Here is a 15,890-nt window from a genome sequence, read left to right on the forward strand (position 1 = left end):
AAATCCAGAAATGACGCTGCTTCTGTGATAAGTGATCAGTTACCAAGACACATTACCTATTAGCAAGTGAAATATGCAATTACACTGCAGGATGATCTCATGGTACGAGCGGCGATAGCAAAAAGCTTTGTGATTAAAAGAAAGGCGTGTGTTTTTTTTTTCCAAAGCCTGTATAGATGTTCACCCTATTAATATATTTTATTTACGTAACCTCGCGCATTCCTTTAGCATTCTGTTCTGTCTATCATGAGACTGTTCCGATCGTCTTGGTTACTTGACTTCTTCTAACGATCTGACATGTTTTCCAGCGTGCATGAGAAAGATGAAGTGAAAAGTAAGTTTAGGAATACTTCATTGCGAAATAGGGCTTGACATATTATAATATGAGGAATGATGCGTCATCTCTGATCATATTTTGTTTTCTCTGTTTAGCTCAGAACCAGGTTTAAAATAGAAACACTGACCACACAAAGCATGGATCTATTATCAACAAAAGTATTAGTACTAACATGTTAGCTGATAGGATGATCTGCCTATAATTCCTCAGCTGCTATACAACCTCGATACATGTGAATGCAAACTGACAAGTGATTTAGCATGCCAGTTGCGTCTAAGTGAATATAAAGTGTAAAAGGCTATGTCAAGAAAATTTTGTGTCAACTGAGTTCCAGCAAGCCATTCGAAGTGCTAAAATATCACCCCGCTGTATTCGCGCCATCTTTGACACATAAATAATCGCTTAACTTGCTTAACTATTCAGTCCACCACCGTTGTATCCAAGATTTAAGCCACCAATAACAATGTCAATATCGCTGCTCAACGAAGGTTTTTTATAGTCTATTCTACATACTCTGGCAAAGATGTAGAAGTTTGCGAATGTAATCATGAAGCACATTTTTGTTTCAGATAACAAGTAACTATGCGCGTTTATCAAGCAGACGTCGTCATTTTACTGGGCTTGTTTTTTCATCTCTCTACATTAGACCAAGGACCAACTTGTGTGCTTGCTGTAAACCCTAAACTAGGTTGGTACACATTTCTTCTCTTGCTTGGTCGAACGTGAGCACGTTTTCTGATATAAATTCAGATTTATGTGATTCACTACACAACCAGCTGAAGGTCCCCCCAAAAAATGCTTACACACTTGGCTTTAGGTATGTTAATATTTATTGTGAGTTAGGGCGCCTATATATTAAACAATCGACGCGTAATTCGAATGTTGTTGGTGTGGTGCCTGAGTGGCACAAGCTGTCTTTGCACCGACATCTATATTTTTTCTTTGATGTTCTTTTATGTTACATTTACTAAACTGCAAGTCAAACATGCAAGCGTGCCTTTCCTTCTATAGATACGAAGATTGATGCTTTGATTAGGCTGCGTCTACAAGAAAACGAAGCACTTGATCAATACTCCATTTTCTGTCGATATATAGTGAGGATCCAGTTCTTGGACACTTGGTGTCTTAGTATACAAGCGTTAAGCGGTAAACTTCCAGCTGACGTTAATATGCCGTTCTATTTGACGTTTGATCACACACATTTTCCCAGAAGGCAACCCTCATGGGCATGCGAAGAAGGTGGAGGAGACGTTGCGTTTCCCATAAATGCGATCTTTCTGGTGCACCTTGGTTATGGGCGATTTGGGCGAAAGGTATAGTTGTTTATTGTTGGTGATGAGGCGTCACTCCAGCTTGCCTGTGTTCGCGCGACTCTGCAGTCACACGAGCCTTCTCTTGAGAAGAGGCATGGCGCGGTTTACGGCACGCTTCCACTTGCCTCGAAAGAGCTCTGGGGTCGGTTTGCCGCCACTGTCATTTTGCGGCAGTGATTCCAACCCTGCTTTCCGCACCGGTAGCAGCAGCATATATGCCAGTGGAACTTATCCTATTTTGTACGGTGGCGTAGGCGAAAGGAGAATGAGCGGAGCCTGCGCGGTTCATATTGAATGGAGCTGCGCTGGGACCTCTAGTGTTCTCCTATGTGAACTCGGGCCTTCTGTTGCGCAAATTCAGTGGCCGTGTGTACGGCGCAAGGAAAAAACAGGCTCGACCATAAGCTACTTCGACTTTAAAGGTACTGCACACTCTCTGTTATGGCTGTGAGAGGCGCCGGCTAACACTCGCAGAGTTAAGAGAAACACAAGCCCCCACTAAAATAACTTGGAAAGTGGCTGCAACTGCTCCTGAATTCGTAAGTAATTAAATGTACTTTCCGGAGGGTGCAAGTTTGCTCCCTATCTCCGGAAAATTGACTTCTGCTTAACTTCAATTCCTTGTCGCTTATTTAAAAGACGAGGGCAAAGACCACAACTGCAAAAATTCAGTGCTGTTTCAGCACCCATAACGGGAGCCTTCTTCACAATTTCTTAGTCGGCAAAAAAAGCTAACAAAAAATGAAAGATTGTGACTCATGCTTCTGTTCCTGAGGCTTAAAGATCAATGTACTCTTCTCTTTTTGTCGGCATACTAGTCATTTTACTCAAACATTCTCTAACCAGCGAGTTTCCGTCGAAGCCTCGATTTCAGTTTTCTTATGCGTTGCTCAAGTAATTCGCGACATATGGATATTTCTGAACACGCCTTTATTTCGTTTCCGCCTCACCTCGGATAATATCTAACCTCCATGGCCAACTTAATTGAGAGTGTTCGTGCCCGACTACGCAACATTGTCATGCTGGGCAGTCCTGGGGATCTTCAGACTACAACGTACCGGTATTTAGGGTTGTTATCCGGATTTTCAACGAGGTGTGCTAACATTACCAGCTGAACAGAAGGGTCTTGCGTCTTCCTCTTATGAAACTTTGGAGGGCCGAAGTATTTACCCTCTGCATGAATCAAACCAGGTCGTATCACAGTCTTCATTCTCACAGCCAGATCGTTGAAGGCATTGATCCAACATGCCCAGCATGTGGCGCCACATCTACGTTAGACCACATTATCTGTCAGCGCCCCTCATTTCAGAGTTTTCAGTGCATGTCCGAAAAAGAATGGAGCTCTAAACTCAGAAGCTGAAAATTTTTAGATCGACTTAGGGCTCCCCAGGGGGGCAGGACACGGCCTACCCCTTCCGGAATGGGAGCGGCCCACGGCTTTACTTCCTTCGAGTAGTGTTCCTCAGGACTTCATTAAAGTTCTGTCTCTGTCTGTCTGTCCGTCGTAATTACTAAACTAGAGCTGAAGTTCGCAAGCGATGAACTCTACAGCTTCCTCATCTTATTCATTGTTGGAGAAAGGAAATGTCGCAGGTCAGCAAAGCCCCGTGTAGCTGGAGGTACCTAGGTTTTTTTTAAGATCAACAAAATACTGCTCATAAGTGTACAATGAACCGGCGCACATGTGTCCTAGTGGTGTTCTCCTTGACCCTGTGTTTTTTTTTCTTTTGATCTCTTTGTTCTTTCCCCCCTGTGCTGGACAGCAACGGACTCCTATGAACCATCTGCTCTGTTTCGCTCAAGTTTGTGAAAAGTCTTTTTGAAGAGTACTAGCGCCAACAATGAAGTCAGCCTACAGAAGAAAATTTTCGGGAAACGAAAACACCCAAATAGAAATATCTTTGTCTTCCAAATGAATTATGCGCCCATCGTCATGACAACGAGAAACTGACCTTCTTTTTGCAGATTGTGCGAAATTCAGCCCGCATTTCTGATAGACACATTTCTGCCTGTCGGAATCTTGGTACGCGAACACTCGACAATATCCCTTTGAATCACTTAAACACCAAAATGCCTGAGCAACCAGTTGCTCTTTTGTTTTGCTCCTGCAGAAATAAGTTAGTCGCTCTTTTTATGAAATATGGTTTGCGGATGTGCATGATTGAGCATCCGCATAATATATTTAGTAGACTGAAGCAAGGAGTTATTCGCAGGTGTCTGAACAATTGTTATGATAAATTCCACGATTTTAATGCAAAAGTGTTCGTGCGTAGTACACCACATCGGTTATTTTTCGTACCTGCTGTGACTTCCTCCTTAGTGCTTTTCCAAGAAACTTCATGGTCCTACTCAACGTAACGCAACATCACCAGGACCTAACAGGAATGTAGAGTATCCTATCCGCCATTCACATCACTCTGCGAAAAATTCCTGTAAAGCCACATTTCAAAGGAAGATCAGGTTACGTGAGTTTTTCAGTATTTTGCTACGAAAACTGTCGCAGCACATTTCATAATTCAATAAATAGTTTTTAAAGCAAATCTTAAGAGAACGAGAGGTTCGTTGTAGCTGTCAAATGAAACCAGGTTGAGCTTATTCGTCTTTCCAAGAAAAAAAAGATAGCAACTCTCACAAAAAGGTACTACAGTCAGTGGCTTTATGAGGCGGCAGTCGCTTCGTGGTAGGACAGCAGTAGGCAGTGAATAGGGTAAAATATTAACATGCAAGATATAACAAAGATACACAATAAATATTGATACATAATAAACAATAAAAAGCATCATGAATAAGCCAACTTTCTGTGAAAGTTCATATTATCGTCGAAAAAAGTGCGGATTAATTGAGAGAAAGTCACATTAGACAGCCGCGCACAAAATGTATTTTAGTTTTTTGGGGATGTTTTGTGAAGCTTTATAATCACTGAGTATACGTTGTCAGGCACTGTCATACGTTCACACATGTCGCTTCAAAACTACAACACTCGAAGACCGAATAATTTTTTACAGCATTCGCCTAAATAATGAATCCTTAGCATAGGTAAGGAAGGAATAAATGGGATAAAGAAAGACTGGACCGGTTTTATGGTTGCTCTGGCTTAACTGAACGTAACAAACGAACTCGCAGTCACACACCGAATAAAAGCATAACCAAATCGCGAATAGTTGTGTGAAAAAAGCAAGATATATCAGCATGTATGGTATTCTGCAAACAAGATAACAACTGTAGAAAGAGCATGACTGCTAGCATTATATTGCATAAAAGAAAGAACTTCGCTATTTTACAGGGAAAGCTGTCATGAGATTGAAATTTGGGCCACGTGTGGCGCCGTAGTTGTCTGCCACCGCTGGTGTCCGTAACCACATCGCACGATTCAAAAAATCTTAGATTTCACGCAAAGCCGAAGCAATGAACGTGGTAGCAACAAATTGAAATGTGATGCGCAGAATTGCCAACAAATCGAAACGTCCCCCACGCTTTTCACACACAAATGACGCACAAAACGTGCTCTCAGGTACAGACGAACTCGAATGAGCGTCTCAGTTGTTATTTCGCTGTGTCTGAAAAGCGAGACCTTTTCGCAAACCGAGACAGTGCACTGATTGCATGATCTTTGTGAGCGAACTAACTAAAACAGAATCATTCCAATAAACTCCGAACGCCAGCCAAGACGCACGATCCTCCCTATGGCGAGAGAAAGGCGCGCGAGTAAGCGTAGAACCCTGCTCTGGCGGGCAAAGTGCACGTGGGAAATGAGAGCGCAGCCGCTGCGTCGTGACGATGTTGCGACGCGGGCTCATTGCGCCATCTTGCTAGTAAGGCTGGAAATACAATAGTTGCCCCTCCCCGGAGATGCCCGCCATCAATGGTGAGACGTACATATAGATACCTTGCCATTTGAACTTTGAAGGATGTGTTTCTCGGTAGCTCAGTGTTTAACAACTCGAACTTACGATTCAGAGCACCCTAGTTTGATCCCGCGTGCCGGAGTCTCTTTCGGGATATTTTTGTTTCTTGGATTTTGATATACATAGATACGTATGAATATACGCTGAGTTACAGCAACGCCATCATCGACGCTGACGCCGGTGGCTAAATTCAGCCTGGAGTGGCAATATAACTGCTATCGCAATAAAAATTCAGTATCAAGGACGCAGTAGAGCTAAAGCCCAGGTCCGCTGCGCGCCAGCCTAGTATTCTACCACTGTGCCAAGCTGGCGCTTGGGACTCGTTCGCAAACTTGCGTTTGCCAGTGCTGATGTCTGGAAAGGAATCATGTTACTATGACTAATAAAACACTTTAGAATAGCAAAAGAACAACGAGGCGTCGCACAATGCGAATAACGTAACAAGTTGGTCGTCCAGTGGTCCAACCCATTACAACAGCTTCTTCTTGAGCACATATTAACTGTAGCACACCCCCACTTTAGGCATAACTCCTCATCGTCATCAGCCACTGCAAAAACAATCGCACAATGTTTATTACAAGTGTTTTGTGTACAATCCACTTCTCAAAAAAATTACGAAACATCGCATGGTGAACGCTGACCTATTAACAAGATAATATTACTATTATTGCCGTAATATGTACCCAGTAAATGTGCTTGCAAAATGTACCCAGTGAGTGTTTAGAAAAGGCTGGTAAAGGCTGCTCTTATAGCAGTTGTTGTGACTTTACTGCACCTTCCGCGCAGGCCTGGCAAAGGCCCGAAAAATTCTCGCAACACCTGCAGGGAACACTTCAACTTTGGTGGTCCCCACTTATTCTTCTAATACGCAAAGTATGTGCATATTTTATTGTTTTGTCGCTTGCACCATTCACTGCAACATAGGGTGAGAACTTAGCCTGTCACGAAATCTTGTAATACTAAGGACTAACCACAATCATGAGCACGCAGTAATTCTGCAGTAAAGAAACGCGGCATTTGTTTTTTTTCCCGTGCTATAAACAGAAACGTATTGAATCTCTTAAAACATGTCATAGGCCCATGTGCTCGGACTTCGGTGGACGTTAAAGAACTCCAGGTAGTCGAAATTTTCGGAGTCCACCCCTACAGAGTTTCTTATAATCATATAAAGTGGTTTTGGGATGGTAAACGTCACATATCTATCTATCAAACATTTTCTGGTTTGCACTTATGAACTCGAACATAGCAACTGCGGCCTCGGTTTCTGCCGGTGATTCTGATTGGCCAGGAGCCTGTTCGAAGTTCATTGATGAAAAATACTTTACATTTTTAGTCCATGCACGGCTTTGCGTATCCGCGAAAGGACGTGCACGTCTTCCTTAGTGACTTTGTTAAGGGTCACCGAAATTGATGCAGAAAAAAAAGATTCCATCTTTCTTCAAGGTTTCAAGGTTCCACCTTTCTTCTTCACGAACACCACGGGACACAACCACACACATTTGAACAGCCACATGACGTTGTCGCATATAATTTCGCCGAACTCTTCCTTGATGGCCTCACGCTGGCGTGTTGAGTGTCTATACGGGCTCTCACAAATAATCGGTCTCCTTGTGTTCCGATGCGATGTTTCGCGACTGGGTTCTGTGAAATTCTTGACAATGACGAGAAAGAGTTCTTGGACCACCTGGTGTCACACGCACATAGAAAGGCAAGGGTTGGCGTCGAAGTCAGATGGAGACCTCAACTTGTTCAATTGGTTGGGACGTTAAAGAACCCCAGGTGGTCTAAATTGCCGGAGCCCTCCACTACGGCGTCTCTCATAATCATATCGTGGTTTTGGGACGTTAAACCCCACATATCAATCAAATCAATCAATTGGTTGGGGGCATCTACGAGCGTGAAAGCGATGTTGACGTTCACGAAATTATTCTTCTAAGCGATCGTCGTACTAATGTTAGGATGGCTGTATTTGACGATAATGATGGAGTTAGTGATAATTACCACCGATTTGCCAACCAAATGCTTGGCTATGCCTCTTGCCACCCAGGTTTCATGGCTCATAAGCAAGCAATGCATAGTCACCCTTGATAACGCCTTCAAAGTCTGAGCGTTTTTTTTTTGGTGCTGAAGAACGCGATAACGTGGAGTACATTCAGAACGTTGACCGGCTCCTCGACAACATTGAATGTGAAATTCCTTGGCGTCCGGTGGGGGTTGGCAGTGCATTGTCTGAGGTTAGTGTTTTTCTCTTAGACCTCAGGTCGATGAAGGCGCAGCGTTGACTTGAGAAGTTAATCCCAGGTATCACAATCCTCGAGCAGTTTTATAGAATAACAAAGCTCAAATAATAAATCCTGTTGTAGATGGTAACTATTGCTGTTCAGAATTCAGACAGCGTTAGTAGATGATTTCCAGGACTGCAGATTTCAAGGCCTCCACAATAGCCATAGATGTCTTCAACATAGGCGAAATGCCTACTGGCGATTGTATATTCGGCCACTGTATTGATGAGAACGACGACGTTGTGCCCTTCAATAATAATTTTGGGGACACCAACTTCGCTTCGCCCTGCATTCCGGTTGGGTTGGGGTGCTGGATCATGGCTACGTCACCTTGGTAAGCTGATTCGGCTCTTATGGTGGCCACAATGTGGCGGCATATGAGCTCAGCACAACTTGCGGCCTGTTGTTAAGACTTTGGCGAGGCATCGCACCCGGCGGAGTATATTTCGTATTGAGTCGAATGGGAACCGCGCCTCCATCATTTGCTTTCCTTTTTTACTCGGAGAAGGGCTTGCGGATCGGCTCAGAATAAGAGCGGTGTAAAGACGGTGCTGTGGTAAGATATAGAAATTGAGAATCATTGACTGCAAAGCGAGTTGGTAAATAATCTTAACGGTGGTGCGTGACAAAAAATGGCGGTGCAAGAAACACTTGCTCCCGTTATTTGCAGTTGAGTTCGATTTCCCAGAAGCGCGTCTCTATGACAATCTTTGCCTGCTTACGTCCCTATGTCTTGAACACATGTTCTTGTGTAGTCGTATATATGTATGTTTTCGCAATAAATTCTCAGTTGATAGAGTGGGCTGTGTTTAGTTTTCTTTTTTTAGCTATCCTTTTTTGCACATCCCTGTTAGGTTGTAGCAGCTGTGTGATGGCAATGCAGAAGGCCGTTGGAGTGTACATCGTGCGCCTCCCAGGTAGTCGGCAATGCCGCGCCATCTATCGCATTGTTCGTGACGTGAACAGTTGTCAGCAAAGCCGCGTAGTCTCGTTTTGTCGTACTGGCAATTGTGGTAGCCGTGTCTGGTTTCCGTGCCGTGGTAGCCGAGCGGGGGCAGTCAAGGGGGTCACAGAAGTGTATTTTATTCTGTGGAAAGCGTTGCTTTACCCGAGGGCGGTACGACGCTAGCGGCTGTGTTGGTGTTTGGTGACGAAGCATTTAGCATTTTGCTACAGCATAGTCCTTTGCTTTTAGCTGTGGTGATACTAGCAGAGAAATGCTCAGTGACTATTCAATTTCGCGGCGAGAAACGTCCACAACTGACGTTGTTTCAGGCTTCAGAGTTTCCGCAGCTACTCGCACGGCAAGGGTCGTATTATTTACACCATCCACTAGAGTCGAAGACATTAAGAGCCACATTGTCTTAAATTTCAAGGTGATTGTACTGTCTGCTGCGTATTTTCAGTGGCTTCTAGATTGCCGTTGTCTTCGACTAGAATTCCTGTATGGTCCTACGTGGGTCCCGTGTCAGCTAATCGAAGAGCTCGTAGTTGATTCCTCAAATCCCAAAGCGAAGTTTTTTTCCTCATCACATGACAGAGCCTATAGAGCAGATCAGGTTGGTCATCCCTTTTCTGAGAGTCGCAACGTTTTCGTTCGCATCTGCACGCAAGTCTCACGCGTAGCCTCAGACCTCTATTTGCGGACCACGCTCGTCAATGTGGCTGGGCACCTTGTCAATGTTGACTCTTGATTCTCGAACCAGGTTGGAGCACTATTTTGCAATGCAAAACAAGCTAGACACGTCGTAGGTAGTCTTCAATGGTCCAGGCATTGAACACTTTGATGCAGTCTTATGCTTTGATGTAGCCTTCAGGTTCTGCAATTGATAAACTGCAGAAAATCGACGTCTCCCTGGCCTGCCGGAGAAGCTTCAGTGCAGTGTCAACCATCGGTGCAGTCTATATCAGGCTGCGTTCCAGTATAGAAAAGCAGCCAGTACTCCAGCTACAGTCCTTTCCACGTGTCGCTGTTCGACAAGTGGGTTTTCTTTAGCGTTTCCTTGGTCGTGGCTTGAGCTTGAGTCATCTATTCACGCGGGTTTTCTGATTGAGAACGAAGCAACACCTTCACCAGTTAACGTTGAAGAAGGTATCAGCCAGCGTGTCCAAAAGATAACTCTTCATCTGGCCGAACTTGTAGCCCCGAAACAGAAAGTCAAATTACAGCTATACACACTCTGTACTGATAGCAGTGAACAGGGCAATGACCGTTCATAAAACTATTAGCGGTAACCCGCAATGACTATTATGCATGCAGCATTCAAGATTCGAGTACTATCGCTGGCGTAATTTTAACGGAATGATCGCACACATTTCATCTCAGACTCGTTGCCATTCATCTCTGTTCAAGACAACCTGCTTCCACTCGCTTCGCTGGTATTCTTGCGGATTGGAGTGCGTCAGTCACTGATTGTTCAGACGCAACACCATGGTGTCAGCTTCGTGAATGTCACGATTCTTAACATTAATAAGCAGACATCGTTTGCCGACTAACAATAAAGATTCCCAGAACCCAGTCTTTATGAATTGCTCGTATACAACTAAAGAAATGACGCGCAATGTCCACAAATAAATATTGTCGACCAGGTCCCCTAAAAGCTTTCAGAGGAAAAAGAATCGTATATTATTCTTCTGGTAAATAATTCTTGCTAACTATATTCCTCATATACTAAATTATCTCAGCTAAGGTTGATTATTTTTTTTACCTTAGTATATGACCATTATCCGAGAGATCTGCAAGGAAGAATAAAGGTGCGCCCACCCCGACGTCTTTCTACGATACCTGAAGAAGGTGTGTATTGCCTCGTTTTTGTTACCTGTCTTATTGCCTAAGGCATATCACTACACATTACGGCAAGTTAGCGTTCTTCGTTTAGAAAAAAGTATAGTGATTGGAACTATTATTTCTATTCCGAGCAGTTCCAGCTAAAAGTTTTTGGATTATTCACCAGATAATTTTTTTGTTTGTAATTAGGGCAACTGTGCACTAGCATGCCACACATCAATGAAGTGCTGCTCTTCCTGACATTCTCGGTTTTCGTTTGGTTTTCTCCTTCTTTTCACTTTTTTTCTTTTAGAGTGGAGCTACAGACGTGCCTGCGTTGAAGGGCGTCACCATCGCCATTGCTGTCATGGCTACCATCGGTTGCGTAACCAACAGATGTGACAGGAATCGAGAAGATTTCGAATGGACCTGGACTTTAATGGCGCTTGATTGAGTGAAGTTTAAAAACTTGAGATTTATGCGTGGAAGTCGAGTGTTTCACTTCGTAGCTGCGTTGTCGCTTTAAAGCAAATTGCAAAAGCACTCTATAAAAGCATCATGTCATGTCGAAAAACGCGATACTTAAAACATCATGGCAAAAGAGTAATAAAACAGCCAGTTTCAACACAATCAAAATAGCACAACCAGTGCATGATTTAATGCTTTCCACGTACTGCACAGTAAGAGACAGCATCAACAAAATGCACAGAATACGTGTTGATAAGTAACGCATCAGACGCGTATCGGCAGCAAGGAGATAAATGGCATAGTCAACGTATTGCAGAAATGCACAGCTTCAAATACAGATGGCATTGCGTCAAACCAAAGCTTCGCTCCGCATTCGTATCAGGCAGTATATCCTTATCATCGGCCATATTTAGGCATTAGTTCTTGTTGCTCAGGGAAAGTCCCACTCTAGTTCATTGCACTCGCTATAGTAATCAGAGCAACCACCAGATGGCCGTGAATATTAACGCTATCTTTCCCACGGCACTCACATTACTCCGACGCATGCTGTAGTTCAATGTTATGCCGTGTTCGCTTACACCGCGCTCTCTCACTTTCTTCAGTCTTTTTCATCAGCAGCCGGTTGTAGGAGACATGAAAGGCCACGACAACTCTGCGAGATGAAATAACCTGCTCGCGCTGTGCTCATTTTTATCACGACAACGCCACCGCCACGACGAAAAAGAAATAAGGAAAGGAGCTATTACAGAACTACAAAACGTTCGTCACTTTGACAACTCACAGCAGTGTTCGGTGGCGATAGTTATGAGGGCAAGGCGTTGCGTCTACCACTCGTGTGATCTACAGTGTCTGAGTGTGTTTGGGCGAATATGTGTATTGGTATGTCCGGACGAATGTTTTACGGTTTTACCAATAAGCAATGGAGGTTCCCCCCACTCTTCCTCAATCACTTCTTGTAGAAGGCTTGATTTTCGTTGTTTCATTTTTTTTCTTTTTCAATAGTTATCTCTCTATTTTTACTCTGTGTCTTTCCTTCTCACTCGCTTGCTGACTTTTTTCATTTGTCATTGTATTTCTTTCTCCCTATTTGATTCCAAGTTTTGCTTATGCCTTTCCAGTTCTCCCTTTTTCATTCGTTCTACGCTATGAGGGGTTCTATCTAATCCTTGTTTACCAGTTGTTCACTGTCGAAATTCTCCTCAGCATTCTTACTATTATTTATCACACTCATTTCTTTACTATAAAGTCTATACTCTACTCTGATAGCGTGCCTGTTTCTCGAATGGTTCTGGCGCTAGCCTTCGGATCTCTAGTACGTGGTTTAGAATCCCGTCTTGCCAAGAAATATTAGTTTGTATTTCTCTCTCTCTCTCGCTCTTTTCTCTTCCTCTGTACCCGCTTTTCCATCTGCCACGTTCCTTCTTCCCACGCTTGGCAAGTCGGTACACGTGTCCAAGGAGTGAAGCCGAAGTGTAAACAGTAGTAAAGAAACACGAGCTGGCTAATAGTGATCATCGTTTCTGTTCAATCATAACCATCCATGAGACCGACTAACGATTCACAGCGACAACAATCCCCTGAATTGTAACACGGAGACACAATACTATAATCCAGGCAGAACTATGACAGGTTGCGAGTGCAGCAAAATGGCGGCCCTCTGTTCTCGCGGCGACGGTGGTTGTGCAGTTTATCGGCAAAAAATGCACCTAATTGTGTTGCTATTTTTCTTCTCTTCTTATTAGGAGCCACAACAAGAAGGCCACAGGAGTGGGTTCAGCGAGTGAGAACTGAACTTCTTGCTGGGCGCCGAGGTCGGCCTATTACTAATTTCATCCATCATCGTACGTACTTTGCTTACTCTACTTGCACTGCATCCGCGTCAAAACTATAATCTGGAGTAGTACCTGGTTTTATTTCACATGTTGATAGTTATGAATAATAGTGTAAATAACTTTGGCTGAAATGTGAGAATTCACGGTGCACTACATGTGCAAATTCGCAGGAATTTGGTAGCTTAGGCTTTCAATCTTTGTGGTGTCAACTGAAAAAGAAAAAAATAACGTTCTACGAAACGACATAATGGTTAAAATTTAGCAAAATAGACAAATCATTCCCCATGCTTACACTCACCCATAAACGACATCGCAACGTGTTGAATCCGGATCCCAGCATCATTTCCTGGTCTCATGACCACAACGATCAAATGTGCGTTCTCGCGAAATCCATTACCAAATATATCAGGGGAACTTTCAGTGTCACGTAAATTTGGGCATCCTAGTTTTTCAGCGTAGTTCTCGCGCCGCCAAAAACACTGATGACTCATTATCTTCGTGTGCGGAGTGCCCAAGGGGCTCATGCTCTCATATCATGCCTCAAGTCATCTATAGGCTGTGGGTTGGCCTCCCTCGGGCGAACAAGTATGGGTAGCATAGATGTGTGTTGAATTGTCAAATATGGTTTTAGATAATGTGAATGTGGGGCAGGAAAGGTGAGTGAGGATGCTGAGGAGTGATGCGAGAGAGAGAAACACTAACAAAATCAGGAGGCTATTAACAGCATAGCCGTATGGAGACCTTTTTACTAAGGGCTCGAATGGCACTGTCATAGTGCTTTCTGGACTGTTGTTAACATGCGTGACGCCCCCAAATTCACTGCCAGGGCTGCAAAGTCGGCTTTGAGATTGCTATGCAACAGTGAGAAAAAGAAGAGATCCTTCCCTTCTTTAAGAGCTCTATGGAATAGCACAGAAAGCGCTGTGATAAAGTACATAAGGTCAAAATCAGTTATATAAGAGTGAGGAGCAGAGAAAAGAAGGGATCCTTCCCTCCTTTAAGAGCTCTTGGAATACCACGGAAAGAGCTGTGATAAAGTATATAAGGTCAAAATCAGTTATATAAGAGTGAGGAGCAGGGAATAGAGAGGGGAGAGTGTGTAACGGCATAGAAGTGCATACAACAGCATTGCAGGCAAGCGGCAAAGGAAAGTATAGGAGGCGAATAGCGAAGTGTATGGCAAATAAAACATGTCATTCATAAAGTTTGCTTAATATAACTAGCAGGGACTTTGGCGCTACGATAGTTCAGCGACCATGGGGGTGATGGGTAGTACACAGATTGACCCAGTCTTCGTACTTACGGGCCGCTAATCGCACTCGTGGTTTTGTTTATTGCTGTGTTTGGGTATCGCTTCAACAAAAAGAGCGAACTATTCTGAACTTTGTGAACCGATATGAAACGGTAGCCTGAAAGATTAAGGTGGTTAGAAGTAACCGTTGAACATTTAATAATTTTACGTTTCGTGACAGAACAGCTCCAAGCCACACGAACGCACATGGAGACAGAAGTACGAAGATTGTACAAATATGTGTACTCTCCATCAGACCCATGCTCGCTGAAGCGTCGTGCATTACAGCTCTCATAGGCCGTAGCGGCAGAGTTTCCTCTCATGCATATTTTCGCAACTCTATGCCCCCATTGTCATCTGCAGGAAATTATTTTGATAGGGTGAAAGAAAGAGAAAGGGTTTTGTAGTGGTCTCCCGAGGCAGCACCCAGACGACGCTCGTTTCCAGTGCTGACTTACGTATCCGGCCAGCAGCAAGATTATTTGACTGACCACGGATGGATGGATGGATGGATGGATGGACGGACGGACGGACGGACGGACGGATGGATGGATGGATGGATGGATGGATGGATGGATGGATGGATGGATGGATGGACGGATGGACGGATGGACGAATGGACGGATGGACGGACGGACGGACGGACGGACGGATGGAATGGATAGACGGATGGAATGGATGGATGCATGGATGGATAGAATGAACGGAATGAATGGAATGGATGGATGGAATGGATAGACGGACGGATGGACAATTGAATGAACGGACGGACGGACGAACGGATGAATGAATGGATGGATGGATGGTTGAATGAATGGATGGATGGATGAGTGGATGGATCCGGTTGTGTTCTTTAGATCGGGCGGTGGCTCATGCTACCCAGCCATAAAGTTAAGTACTATCATTGTGTGTTGAAGAATTTAATTTCACTCAAGCTTTGATTGTAGCCACCATTTAGTTAGCCTCCTCCTGGTTATTTCTACGTGTTTAAAGTCTATTTTCCCTTCACTGTCCCTAAACCCCAATGCTTTGAAAAGTTCCGCGCCATTATAAAAGGCGAACTTCTTTACAGAACATTATCGTATGTTGAGCCGTTTCCTCCTTCTTTCCGCAAGCACTGCATACAGTGTCTGTGTCTTAGTATTTGGCTCGGTATGTCTTGGTCCGCAATACTCCCAGTCTGGCCTTGAACAGCAGAGAACTACCTCAGGAATTATCGTTGATACTTTCTTATGCGATTCCCTGCCTAACAATTTGTAGGTCTTCACTGTGATGATTTCGTAAGCATTCCAATCTTCCACATGTCCCTCTCTCTCATTCAAATTGGTTCACCTTCTTCTTAACTAATGTTTCTTTTTGGCTTAATATCTTGTTGTTGTCTTAATACTTGCTTGAATACTCGCGAAATCGCTTCCTCCATTTAGTATCAACATTCATCGTGTACAAGTTGCTTAAGAGCTTTCTTAGCTCAACACTCCTCTCCCATTTTTCTCAATCACTCCTCAAACTCTATTTTGCTGCTAGCTTCCCTTCACTCAAATGATGTCTATCCCATGTCACCCTGTACCCCCTGATTTAGGATATTCCCGTGTGCTCTCAAAGCAAGACTACCTAAGCCATGTTGTGTTTTTATAATTTTGCTTGAACCTCTGATTTCATGCACAAGACCGCATTGCCGAACGTCAAACCAGGAAC

The 15,890-nt window shown here is 43.8% G+C and overlaps 1 protein-coding gene across 1 annotated transcript in view; it reads left to right on the forward strand.

Moving 5' to 3' along the window:
• Positions 1 to 250: 250 nt before the first annotated feature.
• Positions 251 to 15,890, forward strand: part of LOC142768590 (uncharacterized) — a 39,746-nt gene continuing 24,106 nt past the window's right edge. The window contains exons 1-4 of the mRNA XM_075870595.1: positions 251 to 334; positions 907 to 1,025; positions 10,551 to 10,631; positions 12,815 to 12,913. Of these exons, the coding sequence (XP_075726710.1) occupies positions 920 to 1,025; positions 10,551 to 10,631; positions 12,815 to 12,913 (286 nt within the window). The 5' untranslated portion in view covers positions 251 to 334; positions 907 to 919. The remainder of the gene's footprint in view (positions 335 to 906; positions 1,026 to 10,550; positions 10,632 to 12,814; positions 12,914 to 15,890) is intronic.

This window comes from Rhipicephalus microplus, chromosome 8 (assembly GCF_043290135.1).
Source record: "Rhipicephalus microplus isolate Deutch F79 chromosome 8, USDA_Rmic, whole genome shotgun sequence".
Classification (NCBI taxonomy): domain Eukaryota; kingdom Metazoa; phylum Arthropoda; class Arachnida; order Ixodida; family Ixodidae; genus Rhipicephalus; species Rhipicephalus microplus.